The 19,868-nt window shown below is 42.9% G+C and overlaps 1 protein-coding gene across 1 annotated transcript; it reads right to left on the bottom strand.

Annotated features, from left to right (window-relative positions):
- Positions 1-9,778: 9,778 nt before the first annotated feature.
- Positions 9,779-13,751, bottom strand: Cxcr1 (C-X-C motif chemokine receptor 1). Its single transcript, XM_046439798.2, has 2 exons — positions 13,678-13,751; positions 9,779-12,076 (listed from the first exon to the last, which is right to left on the bottom strand). The coding sequence occupies exon 2, from the start codon at positions 12,066-12,068 to the stop codon at positions 10,995-10,997; it is 1,074 nt and encodes a 357-aa protein (XP_046295754.1). The 5' UTR covers positions 12,069-12,076; positions 13,678-13,751; the 3' UTR covers positions 9,779-10,994.
- Between the last annotated feature and the right edge of the window lie 6,117 nt (positions 13,752-19,868).

A 19,868-nucleotide genomic window follows, 5' to 3' on the forward strand; every position in this document is an offset into this window, starting at 1 on the left:
CGCACAAAGCACTGCCACTACACTCACAAGACAGGGTCGTGTGCCTACTCTTCGCCTGGCTCACCTTTCCAAGGCTTCTCTGCTACAATAGTGTCTGCCACTGATGGGGGCCCAAGTCTATCCCAAAAGCCAGGCGTTCACCTTGAAACCTGACAGCACCCTTCTGATGTTGCCATCCCTCAGAAGACACAGGGGTCAGAGAAACCAACTAACTTGTTCAAGACCACACAGTGAGGCAGGACAGACCAAGACAAAGCTCACTGGGACCCTCCCAGAGCCCTACCCACAGCAGCCCGTCTCCATGTCACACAGCATTGAGAACTCAGGCTTCCCGCGGTGAGTCCCAGATTAAACTCCTCATGCCACTTACCTGCTGTCGAGTTACATCAGGTGAAGGCCTTAATCTCTCTGGGCCTTAGTTCCCTCTTCTATAAAACGAGGATAGTAGTAATTCCTACCATAAGGTCCTGGTGAACATTAAATAAAATAACTCACATAGAAAGTGCTTTTCATGGTAGCTGGCACATGGTAAATTTTCAGTTATCAGCAAATAATAATCATTAATATCTATTATTTAACATCATGGGAAACATACTACATATATAAGGATTGAAATATGGCGTGAAAACTGAAATAGAACTTGGGGGTCAAAGTTTCAGTTTCACTAAATGGGCAGAAGTAGTTTATCTTTGGGTTCCTTCCAACAACTATTTGTTCTCACCTTGCCCTGAAGCTCTAAGAAATCTCATATTCTCTCTCCCTCTCTCTCTCTCTCCCTCTCTCTCTCCTTTTCTCTTTTCTCCTCTCACTGTCTCCCTTTGCAATATCGAACAGATGACACTGATTTGACATCTTATATACGTGTATCACATTATAGCTCTGTACCCCATACATATGTACAAATATTATGTGTCATATTAGAGTCTAAGAGGCTGTTCCAGAGTCCAAGGAGAGGCCAGGTAAGTCAGCACTGACACAGAGTTATCGAGATGCTACACTAACATGTTGGACTGTGATGTACCAATCTGCTCATGACCTTGAAGCCTCAAAAAAAGAGGATCTTCCGTGCAGCAAGAGAATGATTTTAAAAACCCGTTCTCATTTCATGCTTAATGACTGAAAGAAAAATGTTCCCAACCCAAAGAGCATTTGTCCTTTTCTAAAGGGGACTCCCTACTCTAAAGTAATTTTGACAGATCAGGAAGGAGGCGGGGGAGGAGGTGGAGGATCAGAGTCACCGAGGGGAAAGGAAGGAGAGGAAAGGGACAGGAGGAGGACTTCCCAAGAACTGCTTGGTCAGGCTTGCTCAGCAGCTTTGGGGGAAGCATATACCAAGAACTGGCCTCTCTGGACCCCCTGGTCACTGATAATCACGATCCAGCAAAGATAGATGTTGCATATCAAGTTCACATGGAGATGTGGGACTCTTCACATCTCTCAGAAGACTCAGATCAAGGGCAGCTCATCTTCTTAGAACTGGAAGGGAGCTTACCTAATCAGACCTCCTTTCATGAAAGAAGAAACAGGTTCCCTAAGCTGACATGAATGTTCATGAGACACAGCCACCAAGTCTTTCTTTTCTTTCTGTTTTTTATTATTATTATTATTATTATTATTATTATTATTATTATTATTATTATTAGAAACATCTTTCCAAATCTTCAGGTTCAGTTAGGACTTCCAAAGGGATCTCTTTGTTCCTTTTGTTCTACAGGGAGTTTCATGACCTTCTCACATGTCCTCCATTTGTAAGTTTCCTTTGTCCCCCTAAATGTCATTTCTGTGCTATGTGACTTTGTTCACAGGGCTCAGCACAGCACAAAGGTGGAGGTAAGAAAGCATTGTTACATTATCAGGTAACTTGCTTAATACGTGGGACCTTGCAGAGGGGACAGGGTATGCTGAGCATTGTCAGGATTCCTGCTAAGAGGGGTGCTTGTGACGTGGGAGCCCCGTGCTTCATGGCCCCCAGGTCTGGACTTGCTTCATCTCCCCGCACCCTCCACACCTTCAGAGTTGGAACAAAGCCAGCTGTTTCAGGAAGACAGCTTGTTGTTGACAGGACTCAGGAAGAGGACGGATGTGGCCACTTAGGTTTCCGTTGGGCAACACGATTCCTTCCCATGTCGAAAGTGACTGGATTTCTTCAGAGTCCCTCCCCTTACCTTCTAGATCTCACTTCTTCCACCTCCTGATTTGAGTCTGGCTAAATGAAAGGGATGATGATTCTGGGATTATGTGGGGTCATTTGCCCCCAACACACATATACACAGGAACGTGCAACATACGTGGACACTCCGGGTCCCTAGACATCCAGTCAATGTATCTTGCAGGCTGACACTGTGAGGGGAGCAGGGGGAGCTGGGGATTGAACCCAGCACTCCCCTGGGTTTATTATGCTAGACAAGTGCTCTGCCACTGCACTACATCCCCAGGCCCTAGGTTGACATTTTAAACTCACTTGGAGAACATTTTAACACATTGATCTTTAAGGAAATAAAGAAGAAGGAAAACTTTGTTTCCATTTTATGTGCTAGATTAATTTTTAGGGATAGTGGAGTGGGGAGATGTGGGGAAAACAGTCGCCAACACGCATGCACACACTCTGCATGTAAGGGCTAACTAACATACATTTTTTAAAGTTTTAAATAGATATCTAAGGTTGAAAGCGAGAGATAAAAATCTTTAGGGACAGAAATGAAGAGGGCACTTAGAGATATGTGCACTGAGGGAGCAAGAATTGAAGCCACAGGAGCTTAAAAAGATGCTAGAGCTAGTCACGCACCTTAAGGCTGGGGGTGGTAATGATCCACACCTGTGGATCCCACGGACCCAGCAACCAACCGCAACTAGAATCCCTGCAACAAGTGGGGACCGCGAAAGAGCTGCCCGCCCTTTCGTGGAAATGGAAGAACACCTGCCAGCCCTGAGACGATCCCCAAGTGAGCTGCCTGCCCCAGGCCGTGGGAGACAGAGGAGCACATAAGGAACCTTCCCAAATCCTGGGAAGCAAGTGACGAGTACCCAAATCTGCCATTTGGAATAGTGTAGAAACCCAGAGCCAAGAAACAGCAATAACAGAACCCTCTAAACCACATAACCTAGGAGGGCTCAGTGAGTACCCCCAGGAACTGCCCCTGCGTAGTCTTCATAACCCAGGGCACCTGCAAGACCTCTATGGGGGGGGTGCAGGGACATTAAGGCTGAGAGGAGTGGCACATGCCTATAATCCCAGCTTCTTGAGAGGCTAAGGCAGGAGGATCACAAGTTTAAAGCCAGCCTGGGCCACTTAGCAAAATAAAATAAACATGGTCGGGGATGTAGCTCAGTGATAGAGAGCCCCTGGGTTCAATCCTTAGCACCAAGAAGAAGAAAAAAAAATCCACTAAAAATGACACAAAAGGGACTATTTTAAGACACAGTTCGATAAGATACAAGAACAAAGAAAATGTGATAGAAGAAAGCAGATTTTTTAAATCAGAGTCAAAAAAAAAATAGATGAGTGAGTGTAATTAAGTTACTAGACCAGAAAGAGACAACAAAGGAAAACAATGACATCACTACAAAAACTGGAATAGCCTCAGAAAGATAATAGAAAATATTGCATTCGTGAGGCAAGAATGAGATGCTACAAAGGGGAACAGAAAAAAATCTATTTGGAAATTTAAAATACTATAGAAAATTTCAAATTTCTATATTATATTTGAAATATCTATCTTATGTATTATATTTTAAATATATGAAATATCTATATTTCAGTGAGAAAGTTGGGAAACACATTAAGGATAGCTTCTTGGAAAATAGAAAGATGAAGTTATTTTGAAACAGGCAGAAAGGGATACGAATATTAGAGAATCAGTCTTGGAAGTTCAACACCTAAATAAAAAGAAGTTCTAGAAAAATTGAATAGGGAAAATGAAGGATCAACGAGTGTCAAAAAATAAAAAATAAAACAAGCAAATTCTATAGAACCCGAGTTTCCAGATTAAACAGATTTACCAGTACCCAGCATAATGAATGAGAAGGCTCCTAGGAAGCACATATCATGCATTCTAAAATGTATAAAGATAAGATAAAGAAAAGATTCTAAGAGAAAGATAAAGAAGATAAAGATTCTAAGAGAAAATTCATCACCTACCAAGGATCAAGAATTACAAAAGTATCAGAAGTCTCAATGGCAACCCTGGAAGCTAGAAAAAACCAAGAAAAACCTGCAAATTTCTGAAGGAAATGAGTTCCAACCTAGAACACAATACCCAACCAAAAGACCAATCCAGCATGAAGGTAGAGTAAAGGCACTATTGGAAATGCAAGTTCTCAAAAAGGTTATATCTTACATCTCCTTTCTCAACAAATCCAGTAATACAGTCAGGTGCAGTGTTACACGCCTGTAATTCTAGGAACTAGGGAGGCTGAAGCAGGAGGATCATAAATCAGAGGTCAACCTGGGCTATTTAGCAAGACCCTGTCAAAATAGAAAATAAAAATGGCTGGGAATATAATTTAGTGATAGAGCAACCCCTGGGTTTAATCCCCTACCAAAAAAAATGTTAAATCAAATAATCCAGCAAAATATGAGTCAGTTTAAGAATAATGATAGTTACACTTCAAATAGAACCTATTGCATGCTGGGCATTCTTCTAACTGCCATAGGAGTACTTATGTGTGTGTATATACTCATTTAATTTAATCCTCATAGCAATTAGCTGAGCTTTATTCTTGTCAAGTGGGAGGTAAATTCTGTGAACAGCAGAACTGGGATTTTAAACCAGGCTATCTGGCTTCAGGGTCCAGGTCCTTAAAGAGAAAAGAAAATTTAACATCCATTCATGATTTCAAAATTTTTTAAATTCTCAACAAGCTATGAGTAGAACTTTCTCAACTGATACAAGGTCTCTATGAAAAATCTACAGCTAACATCATATTTAGTGAAAATTGGATGTCTTAGGACCAGGAACAAGGCGGGATATCTGCTTTTGACACTTCTATTCAGCACTGGACTGGAGATGCTGCTCAGTGAAATAAGACAAGAAAAAGATTAAATGGCATAAGGAAAATGAAGAAATAAAATTATCTTTTTTTTCTCAGATGACATACATATAAAATCCAGAGAATACTTAAAAAAAAAAAACTACAAGAACTAATCAGTGGAAAAGGTTCCAGATTACAAAGACAGTACATTAGTAAGTAAATTGTTACAAAGTCAATATACTAGTGCAATTATGTTTCTATACTCTAATAATAAAGAAATGGAAAATTTTTTCTTTCAAAATACCATTTGTAATAGCACCCTGCCCCCAAAAAGCCACAAGATACTTAAGGGTAAATTTAATAACATATGTACAAGATCGTTGTACCAAAAACTAGAAAACATTCTTTGCAAACAATTAAAGAAAGATACCATGTTCCTAGACTAGGAGACTCAATGTTAATGTTGCCTTTTTCTCCAAATTGATCTATGGATTTGAGGTAATCCAAATCAAAATCCCAATTGAATATGTTGTAGAAATTGACAAGCAGATCTAAAGTTCATCTAGAAATGGAATGAAAGAAATTCAGGAAAAAAAAAAAAGAGCAAACCAGGGAGTAACCTATCCAGGTTGAAGCAAGACAACAAAGGGCTCTAGAAGAAATGTCTCCAAGAAAGAAAATAAATGACTAAATTACCCAATGAATGGAATGCATTGAGAGAGACATTGGACACTGGTGCATGGAAAGTCTACCATCAATTCCAGGGAAAACAGAACTGGTCCAAAAAAAGGAAGTGTAAATGTTGTACCTCACTGTGATAATTTTTTATGGGGTTGTTATAACAAAAAGATTGAATATTGATTGAACCAAAAATATGGTATCGGTGGTATCTAGGAGAATGGAGAAGGTGGTATTTGGGGATTTTTGGACCAGAATGAAAGCAAAAGACAAGCTGAGAGAGCATTAAATTCTCCATTACCAAAACAGAAAGTCAATACATGATACCTAAAACTAAGGGGTCTCAAGAACAGGCAAGAAGTAGTACATATATACAATGGAATATTACTCAGCCATAAAGAAAAATGAAACAATGGCATTTGCTGGTAAATGGATGGAACTGGAGACTATCATGCTAAATGAAATAAGCCAATTCCAAAAAACCAAAGGCCAAATGTTCTCTCTGATGTGTGGATGCTGACTCACAATAGGCAGAGGTGGGAGGGATGAATGGAGGTTCACTGGATGAGACAGGGTTAAATGCAGGGGAGGGGGGAGCAGGGATGGGAATGGGAAAGACAGCAGAATGGATCTGACATAACTTTCTGTGTTCACATGTGAATACGCAACCAGTGTAACTCCACACCGTGTACAACCACAAAAATGGGAAGTTAAACTCCATGTATATAAGAGATGTCAAAATACATTCTACTGTCATGTTTAACTAAAAAGAACAATTTTTTTAAAGGAACAGAATGATATTGAGGACTATGTGGACCCCTATTAGAGGAAGTAACTTAAAAGTAGAACCTTGACATCTTTGCCTTGGGGTTGTCACAGGACTTGGGGTTGGAAGGCTACTGATTCTCATTATAAGCTTTATAAACAATGTGTATAAAATACTTTGATAAAGAAAAACTAATCTTTAAAGACCCCGTTAACATATTATGTTCATTTTTTTATCTTTTATGTCTTTTATTCATTTCTACCTCAAGATCTTGAATTTAAAGCAAGAACCCCAAGGTGGTTCAACTATGGGCCCTTGGTGGATTTCTGGGTCCTGTCCGGAGTAACCCATCCAGTCTTGGTAACAGCAGAAGGCTGGGCTCCACACCATCCATTGGTGAGTGGCCATCTCTAGGAGGACACATTGCTGGAAAGATCTTTAGACCAAAGAAGAGATGGTCATTTAATTTTATTTCCTTTGCCTCTCTGAGATTTTTAGCCTCCTAAAGGCCCTTATTAAAATGCAAGTTGCTGGGAAAGGGATGATCTTAAACCCCTTTGGCATAAAACCTGAACTTTTGGTTAATATTTTTACTGGAACTGACGAGAATGGATTACTGGATAGGAGGGCAAGGGATGGTGAGGGCTGTCACTCCTGAGAAGGGGAACTAATTTAGGAGAAAACCGTAGATTTTGACATAATTACTTGGAGGCTGGAACATTTTAAACATTTAAAAAATAAATGCTTAAATCATTGCACATTGTACAGAACATAAATTCAGACCCCAGCCCCTGCCCCCCAACTTTATCCTTGATGTGCCCTCTATCCTAATCCCAATCCCCTTTCTCACCATCTCCCATTTCTGACCCCGACTCCTCCCCTGATTTGCCCACCCCTGATCCCAGCCCCATCCTGGTCATGAGCCCCTCCCTACGGGGACCTATCACCCTAGATCTGACCAGTCATCTAATCCTCACTCTATCTAGTGATTGAAACGCCTGTATTGGATACTTCATTATGTTATGTTAAGGGAGTACCAAAATCCTGGCATTTTAAAAAATCTGAAATCCAAGTCATTTATGTCTTGTGCTAAACCCAGAGGACCACGTGCCACATTGAAATATCTAATCAAATAATGTTGAACTTTTGGATTGAAGAGCTCTGATTATATCCCTCCCCTGTTTAAAACCTTTCCGCCTTATTTTATGGCTGCTAAATTCCCATCTCCCAAACTACTAGCAAGGCAGGGTGCTTACTAGTCACTTGTGTTTCCCTAGACCCAATAAGGATCTTCGTTTCCTTTCTGAAGCCATAAGGGAGCTGCTTTGGGAATTGGCACAGGACGAAGGAGAAGAAAGATGGATATTAAGGAAACAGGGGAGGGGCACAGGACACAGGGGCGGGAGAGAGAGGAAAAGAAGTCCTGTTTTAAGCCCTCCTCGCCAGGATGCTTTCTGCATTCTTCTCATCTTCTTTCCTGAGTCAGATTCATGTCTGAGCTCTGGAGTCCCTAACTTCTTTCTCATCCACTGCCTGGGGAACCTCAAGTGGAACCAGCCCAGGAGCCTCCATCCCGGCCCTAGAAGAGCATCTTAGATGATGGCCCAGAAACCATGGTGTTATGGTTTGGATGGGAGCTGTCGCCTGAAACTTCATGCGTAAGGTGATGCAAGAAGGGTGAATGGATTATGAAAGCCTTAACCCAATCAGTGAATTAGTCCCCTGATAGAGATTCACTGGGTGGAGACTGTGGGCAGGTAGGGCGTGGCTGGAGGAGGTGGAAATTGGGGTGTGCCTTTGGGGTATACGCATTCTGTGAGCTGAGCTTCGTGTCTGCTTCCTGGTGTGATGTCCTAAGTTGCTTTCTTTGCCTCACTGTTCCGCCCTGACTTCCTATCCTACCTTAGACCCTGAGGAATGCAGTCGGCTATCTAGGGACTGAGCCCCAAAATAAACTTTTCCTGCTCTAACTGTTCTCCTCGGGTCTTTCTTTAGGTCACAGCAGTAAAAAAGCTGACTAAAACAAAGAGTGACCCTACTAGTGAGGTCTTTTTGCTCCAGCCTTGTAGCCAATCACCCATCCTGACACCCCTCCCTGAGTCTCCCACACCTCCGCACTGACCCAACCCCTAAGCCTCTCACCAACCTGGTCCAGCCCCAACTGGACCCTCCCTGTCTCCTCATAGTATCCCTCATCCTCACCCACCCCATCCCCAATCTCTCCTTATTTCTGAATCCCTCCCTATTCCCGACATTCATCCTTCTCTGACATTTCACCTTAACCCAACCTCCACCCATCCCTGCACCTCATCTCTGACTCCAACCTCAACCCTTGACCCAGTCTCACCCTTTATTAAATGCCCACCTGGGAACCTCCAGCTCAAGCCATCTGATACCCGCCAAGCCACATATTCCAATGCATTCTCAGTGTTGCTTAAGCTGGTTGGAGTTGAGTTTCTACCATTAGCAATTAAAGGAGCCCCGATGTCTTCAGAACATTTTTACACAGATAAAAACAGAATGAAGATAAACCACATAGGCAAACTTAAGGGATGAAATACTCACCCAGGGTAGCAGGAGGGTGAAGAGGAGGGGACCAATAAGAGGTGCTCTGAGCAGATGGTGTGCAAATGAGCTTGGGCCTTTTAGCACCTATTCATTCATTCAATAAATATTTACCGAGAGGTAAATGGGCTCCAAGCAGCATGTCAGATACCAGGGATACAGAGTGAACAAACAGATGATTCCCGCTTCACAGAGGAAAAACTATGAATAAACTGCTATTCCATCCATGTAAGCATTTGGGAAAGGGGTGAGTTAACACAGTCAGGATTGGGGTATGTATTTTGAGAGCCGAGCTTGGTCTCTGTTTCCTGGTGTGGTGTCCTAAATTGCTTTTGAGGGATCCCAGGGGATGAAGCTTAAGTGGAGGTGAAGCTGAGATTGTCTGGAGGTACATTTTCTTTTGCTCAGGACAAGGGGATCCTCAGCCCAGGGAGCGAGAACAATGGGTCTGTGTCTCAAGAGATACTTTTGGGGGAGTAATACCCCCATTCTACTGTAGCAACAACCAGTAACATCACTCACACCTTTTACTCTACATCACAGCCAAGATATTCCCACAGGCACAAATACAAAACTGAAATTTAAATATATATTTTTTATTATTAATTTTTTTATATCTGACAGTGGAATGCATTACAATTTATATTACACATAGAGCACAATTTTTCATATCTCTGGTGGTATACAAAGTATATTCACACCAATTTGTGTCTTCAGACACGTACTTAGGGTAATGATGTCCATCACATTTACAATCAATTCTAACCCCCTGCCCCCTCCCTTCCCCTCCCACCCCTCTACCCTAGAGTTCCTCTATTCCTCCCATGCTCCCTCTCCCTACCCCACTATGAATCAGCCTCCTTATATCAGAGAAAACATTCAGCATTTGTTTTTTGAGGATTGGCTAACTTCACAAAACAGAAATTTTATTGGAAATGGCTAGCACCCAGCTGATTGACCGCTGTGTGGGGATCTGTGAGGTTGCTGAGACTCTGTGTCAGGTTAGAAGCACCAAGAGGGCAACAAGCTGCTAGTCTTGTTCCATCCATGGCTCAGCACATTCCCAATGTGCACATTGTCCTGTCTATGATGTTGGTCATGATGTAAAGAGGCATCTCTTGCGATAGGTCTGGCTTCCCAATCACCCTCTGTTCACCTACTATACCTAAGGGAAGAATGCTTTCCTGTTCCATCACAAGGTCTCCATCACAAGGATGGTTTGATGTTTCAGCAGCACCTGCTTCCATGTCCCCAGAAGATACTGCAACATACTGGAGATAGAAAAAAATTGTGTGGCCGGGTGTGGCGACATATGCCTGCAATCCCAGTGACTTGGGAGGCTATGGCAGGAACATCACAAGTTCAAAGCCAGCCTCAGCAATTTAGTGAGGCCCTAAGCAACTTAAGGTCCTGTCTTAAAATAAAAAATAAACAGGGCTGGGGATGTGGCTCAGTAGATAAGTGCCCCTGGGTTCAATCCCTGGTAGCCACCACCCCCCCCCCAAAAAAAAAGAAAGAAAGAAAGGAAAGAGTTGCATGAACTCAGAGCACAGGACACAGAGTTCTCAAACAGGCTGGCTGGAACATACTCAGCAGTTGGGGTGATGCTCCAGAGAGTCACCAAGACAGTCAGCCCATAGGAGCAAACAGTTTCAGCCCATTTTTGCTTGTTGGTTTGCTGATTGCTTGCTTGTTTGTTTTGCTCCAATGTCAGATGGGGCTATGCATGTGACAGTGCTGATTATCCAGTTAGTGGGTCAAAGATCCAAGAATTCAACAGAAATGGTGGGGTTCCTTTCCATGGAAACCTGAAGCTAGTCCTTGGAGGTCTCTTGGCACTTCCTCAGAAGGCTGGTGAGGGCCCTGAAGACAAAAGTCCCTAACTTCCCCACATTTTATAGTTCCCCTCCAAACCCAGATAACATCTGTCTGGACCCAGGCTACCCCCCACACAACCTTGGGATGAGGGTTATTCTTTCTTTATGAAGGTGACATATCCTTTCATTGATGCTTTTCAGAGGTTTGAAGGGACAGTGATAGAGGAAGAAGTGTATGAGGTAACATGATGACGTGTCAGGAACTCTTTGCTGATCAGGCCACGGGTAGCCAGGATCTTAAGGAATCCATTGCGAAAATTTTGGCCAATGAAGGCATAAATGATGGGGTTGAGGCAGGTGTGGAGGAAGCCCAAAATCTCTGTAGCATCCAGGGCCCGGTCAATGTCATTGCGGCGCTCACAGGTCTCCTCTATTAAGTGGGTCCTCATGAGGGTGTCTGCAACCAAGACCAGGTTGTAAGGCAGCCAGCAGAGCAGGAAGACCAGCACAACAGCAAAGATGACCCTCATGGCCCGGTGCTTCTGCCCCATGTGGGCCTTAAACAGGGTGCGCAGGGTGAAGCCATAGCAGAACAGCATGATGAGCAGTGGTATGACAAAGCCAAAGGTCTGGGGCAGGATCCGCGACACCATCCGCCATTTTGCTGTATCATTACCCAGGAACTCATAGCAGACTGGGCTGGAATTGGTAGGACTAAAGGCCTGGCGGAAGATGAAGAAGGGCAGGGACAGAATAAAAGAGAATCCCCAGATGCCCAGACATATGAACTTGACCAAGTGGCGCTTCTTGATCAGTGTACGTGTGGCATGGACAACGGCCAGATATCGGTCCATGCTGATGCAGGCCAGTAGTAGAATACCACTGTAGAAGTTCAATTCCTTCAGGAATGAGACCATCTTGCACAGGGGTGTGCCAAAAATCCAACCCTTCTCCTTAGCAGCCGCCCAGATGGGCAAGGTCAGAGCAAAGAGCAGATCGGCCATGGCTAGATTCAGCAGGTAGACATCGGTGACTGAACGGTTGACCCGACTGTATAAGATGACCAGTATCACCAGGGAGTTTCCCAGCAAGCTCAGCAGGAACACCACAGCATAGATGACTACCACAACATGCTTGTTAAGCATCTCAGTGTCCAGGCTACAGGGGCTGTACTCTTCACCCAGAGGTGGCATGCCAGTGAAATTGAAATCATACTCAAAGAATGTCCACAGATCAGAGATATTCCACATGCCTTCTTTGATTTCAGACATGGTTTGACCTAGTTGAAAAGTTAGAAGAAATGAGATTTAGTAATTCATATTCAAGCGATTCTTATGAAGGATGTGAGAACACTTATCAGGACAATTTTTGCTTCTCTGATGGTTTGGAAACCCGAGATTATTCCCTTTACCTCCAATTTGACCACCCAGTGTTACCAACCTTCCATATACTCTGAGGCCCAGCGTGAGCATGGGATAAGATCCAACTCGGAGAAGACACCTTTGCACTTGATTGGCCCGAGGACTGGGGAAACTCTACCTGCAACTCCACCTCTTGCCCTCTTTAGCCTTCATCCTCTGCCATGTGTGTGCATTCAGATGGGAAATCAGGCTGGTCTTACCCACTCAGGAGAGGCCAGAACTCTGCAAAAGGGCAGGATGCAAGCCCGATCCAGTTGTCCCTTTCTACCTTATTTCTCCTCCTATGAGCTCCCAATTCCTGTGCTCCTCCCTATGCTTTCAATTTACAAATCTGCTGGAAGAAACTGACAGCATCAAATTGCATTATGCTATGTGGATGCTCCTCAACTTACAATGGGACTATATCAATCATTAGGTGAAAATATCATAAGTCAAAAATGCACTTAATACACCTAACCTACATCATAGCTTAGCCTTGCCTATCTTAAATGTGCTCAGAACATTACATTAGATGATGCTTGGGAAAATATCCTCTTTCACAAACCCCATTTTGTAATAAAATGTTGAATATTTCATGTAATCTAGTGGATACCCTACTGAAAGTTAAAAAAAAAAAAAACAGAATGGTTGTGTGGTGCTGTCACTTATTTTAAGCCTATCTTCAAATGAGTATTAAATATCTTGGTCCTCTGTCTAAAGGAAGTCTAAGCATTTGAGAGGACAATGTCTCAATCTCTTAAACATCCACAGAATCATTCAGCAGCTTTCAAAAGTTTTTTTATTGTAAAAAAAATTTGTTGAAACTTCCCAGAAGCCTAGTACGTGAAACAGATCAAAGCTGAGCTGCCAGTGCAGGCCAAGGAGGTCATGTGCAGCTGTCTCCATGAAGACGGTCCCCACCACCCCCACCTCCTCCCCAGCTCCAGGCCCTCCAGAGAACTGTTTGAAAACCTTTGGAAGTTCATCAGATTGGAAATGAGGTGAGCTGGCACTAGTGGCTTTCTCTTTTGTGACCTTGACTGGGATCTTTTACACTTATACATTTCCATTTCACATCAGCAAATTGAGGGAGATAGAGAAGGTACCTCTCCTTTGCTACCACATCTAAGTTTCTATGATAAGTTCATTACGTTTCAGTATGTTCTCTCACTTCCAGTATTCGCATTCTCACAGAGGACAGAGTCATAATAGTCTTAGGACAAACCAATGACTATCCAATTGAGGAACTGTTGACCTCTGCCCTATAAAAGGGCAAAGAGTACAGAGAAAGGACGAGACTCCTTCTCACCAACTATGACCAAGTAGAAGGTCAGAACTGAATCGAAGGCACAGAGAGGAGGCGGGAAGCCAAGTAACAGAAATCCTCAGATTCCAGAGAAATAAATGCATATTCTACAATAAAGTCAAACCAAGCCTCCCTAGCCCAAAGAAAGTCCTGAACAAATAGGCAGATTCTTACCTGAGGTACCAGCCAGGAACAACCAAGGCAGGAGCCTGTAACTCAGAGAAGACAACAGTGACTTAACATTTGGAAGGAAATGGATGAATAAAGGGAAATAGAGAAACCACATCAAACCACACCTCCCTCCTGAGCCCCACCCATGTCTGCATTTGGGGAACAAGATTAAGTCACAGAATTCCAGCACATCAGAAACTCCAGAGGTTCCTGTGTACGGGGCTGGAGTTAAGGTCTGTTATCTAAATTCTCCACTCTGTGGATGAACACTTATTATTGCCTTCCATTTCTTGAATTTAGTTCTATTGGTTTATTCCCAAATTTCCTAGTAGATCACCAATGTTCCTGACAAACATAAAGACAAAAGGTTTTTTATTTTTACAGCAGAGGCTCAGAAGGAGTTCACCCCCTAGGAGGGATTTGGGGCCAGTTGATGGGAAGGAGGCAGAGGACTACACTGAATTCCTACTTGCATAGTAGACTTCTTTGGTGTGGCCTGGTGGAGTTTTGGAATGGAACCAACCCCACTCTTTTCCACAGCTGCTGTCAATGATTGGTTGGTTCCCATCACTCTGGGGCTGGGGTCACAGGCCATTGGGGAGGCTGCTGGATAGCATGGAGACCACTGTGGTGGGGCCAATCATCTATGGAAGGTTTGGGCTCCATTTCATTGCTGCTCCTCTCTCCATAATGAAGGATGCATTCTCTGGGAACTTAGCTGAGCTGCCCCCAATGGCTGATGGCTGTCCCCAGGCTTTGGTCCTCTAGCACTTAAATCACTACTCTAACAGGAACCCTACTGTACTGTCTTCACGTGTTGGCAAGCCAGGATTCTCCCCTACTTGGTGAGCTGTTAGAATGCAAGGACCTTCTCCAACTCATCCTTAGAACCTCTTCCAGGAAATATAGCAAGAGCTCAGCCAATGGCTGTGGAAGAAATGACTGCGGTCTCTGATCTTAGAGAGCATGGGTCACCAGCATGAGCCGGAGCATCTATGACTTAGGGTCACACCCTCACACCTGAAGTCTGTATAAAAGCTTCCTTTCCACACAGCTAGCTGGTCTGGCTGCAGTGACATTCCCCAGCCTCCTCTTTTGTCTAAAGATAGTCCCAATCTACATAGTATAAGTGTAAATCCTGCCCTTCCCGTAAACGCCAAATTTATCGTGCAGATGGTGCCTCCACTTCTGCCACTGGCAAGCATACTTTTTAAGCTAAATTGTCCTCTTTCTGGGTTCTTTTCACATTTATAAACATGGCAGGAAGTGTAAGGAGACAATTGCCCTGGAGTTACTCATACCCTGCTTTTACTGATGCAGGACTATTGGGATATGATGACTAGATCTGAAAGGACTCAAAGTTGGGGTAGTTCTGGAAGGGAGAGGATGTACCCTATTAATCAACTAGGGAAAAGGAAGCTCCTGGGGCAGAAAATAGTGACTTCAGGCTGAAGATATGCTTCCGTTGTAGAGTGCTTGCCTAGCTATGCACATATGCACATAACTATGCACATACAGTGACTCAGGACATGGAAGAAAGAGACCATGGGACCTAGACTGCAAAAACATCTATCTATGTGAACTCATGAACAAGTGGATAGCCAGGCAAGATGGCGCATGCCTGTAATCCCAGTGGCTCTAGAGGATGAGGCAGGAGGATCACAGGTTCAAAGCCAGCCTCAGCAACAGTGAGGAACTAAAGCAACTCAGTGACACCATGTCCCTAAATAAAATATAAAAAGGAGCCGTGGGGTGGTAACGCATGCCTGTAATCTTATTGGCTGGGGAGACTAAGGCAGGAGGATCGCAAGGTCAAAGCCAGCCTGAACAACAGTGAGGCACTAAAGCAACTCAGTGAGACCCTGTCTCTAAATAAAATACAAAATAGGGATGGGATGTAGCTCAGTGGTTGAGAGCCCCTGAGTTCCACCTCTGGTACCACCCCCCAACACACACACACACACACACACATACACATACTATATATATATATATATATATATATATATATATATATATATATATATATATATTACATGTTCTTTATCCATTCATCTGTTGAAGGGCACCTTGGTTGGTTCCATAGCTTGGCTATCATGAAGTAGAATAAACTGAACATAGCCTTTGCTCCTAAATGAAAACACAATCAGTAACTCCACATTATGTATTACCACAAGAATGGGATCTTAATTGGAATGGGTCATACTCCATGTATGCATAATATGTCAAAATAGACTCTGTTGTCACATATATCTAAAAACAATGTGATGGGGTCATATATGATGTGGAATTACACACCATATACAAAAAGAAAAATTTTTAAAAAAGAAAACAAGTGGAGGCAATGGAGAAATTGAGGTTTTGCCACAAGGGGGCAGAAGTTGCTGGACAGCAAGAGACCCATTGAGAAAGATGACAGTCAAGAGCAGTTATGAGTAAGCCCCACTTAGAAGTTCTTCTTTGTGTACAGTTCCCTTCTGCTTTTTCTAAGCCCTTGGTCAAATCAGTTCACCATGCCCATCTGTTTCGATGAATCCAGAGGACCTAGGGAAAGCTCTGGTCTCCCCTGGAGCCTGGGAATAAAGGCAAAACAGCCCCTCAGGATGAGCATGGTGGTGACAATAGTGATTGCTCAGGTCTCTACCAGAAGACAGAGCTGGAGGACAAGGGTAGAAAAAAAATCTTTCACTTCTTGGTAGGAAAGAGCGTCTCATGAGAGGAGGCAGAAATGCACATAAAGATAAGCTTGGAACAAAATTCTACACACTTGAAAAGATTCCAGCAAATCTCGCCCACCCAACACATCTTCTGCATTTCATTTTCCTCTTACACTGAGCCATTTTGTTCCTAATGGGAAAGCATTTTTCCATCCTAAGAGAGCACTTTGTGCCACAAAGATGACCTTTGATAGGTGCAGCCCAGATGCCAGTCAACTGTCAAAATTTGGGGGTCTCTCTGAGATGCTACTGTTCTTTACCACTCTGTTTGAAATATGGAGAACTTCCACATCAATGATCATAGCAGCACAATTCACAATAGCTAGACTTTGGAATCAACCTAGATGCCCTTCAATAGATGAATGGATTAAAAAACTGTGGCATTTATACACAATGGAGTATTATGCAGCACTAAAAAATGACAAAATCATGGATTTTGCAGGGAAATGGATGGCATTAGAGCAGATTATGCTAAGTGAAGCTAGCCAATCCTTAAAAAACAAATGCCAAATGTCTTCTTTGATATAAAGAGAGCAATTAAGATCAGAACAGGGAAGAAGAGCATGAGGAAAAGATTAACATTAAACAGAGACGAGTGGGGGGAGAGAAAGGGAGAGAGAAGGGAAACTATGGAAATGGAAGGAGACCCTCATTGTTACACAAAATTACATATAAGAGTTTGTGAGGGGAAAGGGGGAAAAAAAACAAAGGAAAGAATTAAACAACAGCAGATGGGGTAGAGAGGGAAGATGAGAGGGAAGGGGAGGGGGGATAGTAGGGGATAGGAAAGGTAGCAGAATACAACAGTCATTAATATGGCATTATGTAAAAATGTGGATGTGTAACCGATGTGATTCTGCAACTTGTATCTGGGGTAAAAAATGGGAGTTCATAACCCACTTGAATCAAATGTATGGAAGATGATACGTCATGAGCTTTGTAATGTTTTGAACAACCAATAAAAAAAAAAGAAATATGGAGAGCTTTACACAAGATGGTGTAAGCAGCAGAGTGTGGCTGTAAAGACATCATTTTTGTCCCTGTGTCAGCTCTGATGCCCATAAAAACATCCCTTCACAATCCTCCAAAAGAATCCACTTATCTCTGAAGATCTCAGTGGAGGAAAGAGTGGGGGAAAGGGATCTCTTCCCTCTCCCTAAGACATTCCCATCATCACAGAGACAGCTTCAGAGGGCGTGTGACCTCAGATGAGTCAATCCGAGCAAAGGTCAGCATGTTTGTTCACTGCTGGTGGAAAAGCAAGTTTGTCACCTTGTAGCAGGCAGCAACTCAATACCATAAATGGGAAAACAGTCCAAGGACCAAAACCAGCACACACAGAGGAAGGCAGAGCTGAGAAATGGGGCCAAGATCCTGAACAAACCATGACCCAGGGCCATCTTCTCTCTGTACAAATCAGTCACATGAGCCAGTAAATTCTCTTTACTGTTAAGACCTATTCGAGTTGAGATTTCTGTAACCTGCAACTAAAACCACTCCCAACTGAGAGAGTTGGAAATCAGAGTGATGGGGGATGAGAGGGAGGGGGAAGGAATATCAGTGAGTCAGGGGACAGAAAGGAGCGTGCAGCACCTGGCTGAGCATGGCCCTGGCCAGCTGCAGACCTCCTAGTCCTGACTGCCAAGCACCATGGAAGCTGGGGAAGGACCTTGAAAAGTGGACCCCTGAGGACCCACCTGAGGGACCCCTCCTGAACAGATTCAGAAATCCCCACAAAGGACCCCAAAAGGCCTGCTTTGGAGCCAGACACACCATGATACAAATGCTGACTCTACGTTATGGGTTGGTGATCTTGGACAAGTTTGTTGACATGTATCAAAATATCCTTATCTGCAAAAATGGAGATAATCATACTTGATTCCCAAAGCTGCTGTGATGATGAATCAGGATCAGAGCACAGGACTTAGAACCAAACCACCAGATGCAAGGCCCAATTCTGTCCCTTGGGCAGCTGAGATGCTTCCTCTGAACCTCAATTTTCTTATCTATAAAATGGGGAGAAAAGCTCCATGGGGTGACTACTGTTAGAATCTATTGGATATTTTTATGAATCACCAGAGGAGAGGAAGTTGAAGGCTCCAAATGCAGAGAAAGGAGATGAGAATGTCAATGACCCTAATTTGATCAGTTCATATTGTATACATGTATTGAAATATCACACAGTACTACATAAATAAGTACAATATTACATGTTAATCAGAAATTTTGTAAATGTTTAGAAAGAAGGAAATGTTAATTACCCCAATTTGATCACTGCATGCTGTATACATGTATCAAATTATAACACTGTACCCCATTTGTACTGTCAGATTTAACAATAAATATAACAAGTAGGAGTTTATTTATTGGATTGGGATGAGGATCAATGTGTTAATAAAGTGCTTAATAGACAATACGTGTTCGGTTACTTCTAGCTGTCTTGATACACAACCCCCCACAGTCCTGTTGGAATAAGATTCAAAAACAGGAAAAATGCAGATCTTTGACCCTGCAATTCTATTTAATGTGAGAAGAGAAAGGAAAGAAAGAAGGGAAAGTAGGAGAGGGTGAGGAAGGAAAAGAGGAGAGGAGGGAGAGAGAAAGGGAAGGAATTAGAGAGGGCAGGAGGGAGGAAAAAGTTTATCACAGGGTTGTTTATGATGATAAAACTTGGTGAGGACATCAATGTCCTCCAAGAGACATTAACACTGGAGATACATATATATTTTTTAAATTTATATATAAACATATGTATTTCACATGTATATTATATATTTATATATATTATAAAATATATAACAGGACACTGTGTAAGAGTAAAAGAAATTGAAGTTAAAGTGTAAAAGTTAAAGTGTAAAAGACCGGGCACTGTAAAGTTTCTAAGCTGCAAGACCTGAGTTAAAATGTAAAGGACTGGGTATTGTTAAGTTCCTATGCTACATGCAAAACCTGAAATTCCTGAGGCAGTTAAGATAATGCCCTACTGGCCATTTAGTTGACTTATAGCCCAAGATCCTGTGCAGCTTGTCACGTAGGCATTCAAGGCCCAAACCAATCAGTTTGAATGTGTACCCCGCTTTAGAACTGACCTATCACCCCCGCCCAACCTGTTCCCGCCAATGAATGAACTAATCATGTCTCAGAATTGTTGTTTGACTTTCCCGCGGTGTATGATGATTTGTTAAAGGAGACTGTGATGTATGTAAAGTCCCGCCCTCCCCAAAAAAGTGTACTGAAGCATTGCACAACCCCTGCTCTGGGCTCTGGGCTGTTCTCCCTTCTTGAGTGGGCACGGAGCCCTAGCATGCTAGATCAATAAATCCCCTTCTGCCAATTGCATGAGTGGTCACTTGGTGGTCTCTTTCTCCGACGCTTCACCGGACCCTTACAACTGTGCTTCTGTTAAAAGTAATAATGTAATGAAAAAATAATAACGTAACACTGTAATTAGTGCTATGAAAAACTATAATAGCTGAC

This window comes from Marmota monax, unplaced genomic scaffold, assembly GCF_021218885.2.
Source record: "Marmota monax isolate L192 unplaced genomic scaffold, Marmota_monax_Labrador192_F-V1.1 WCK01_AAM20220418_F8-fsc00041, whole genome shotgun sequence".
NCBI classification, from domain to species: domain Eukaryota; kingdom Metazoa; phylum Chordata; class Mammalia; order Rodentia; family Sciuridae; genus Marmota; species Marmota monax.

Excerpts from the sequence above, each read along its gene's own strand:
- Cxcr1 (XM_046439798.2), bottom strand. The coding sequence starts at position 12,068 with ATGTCTGAAATCAAAGAAGGCATGTGGAATATCTCTGATCTGTGGACA.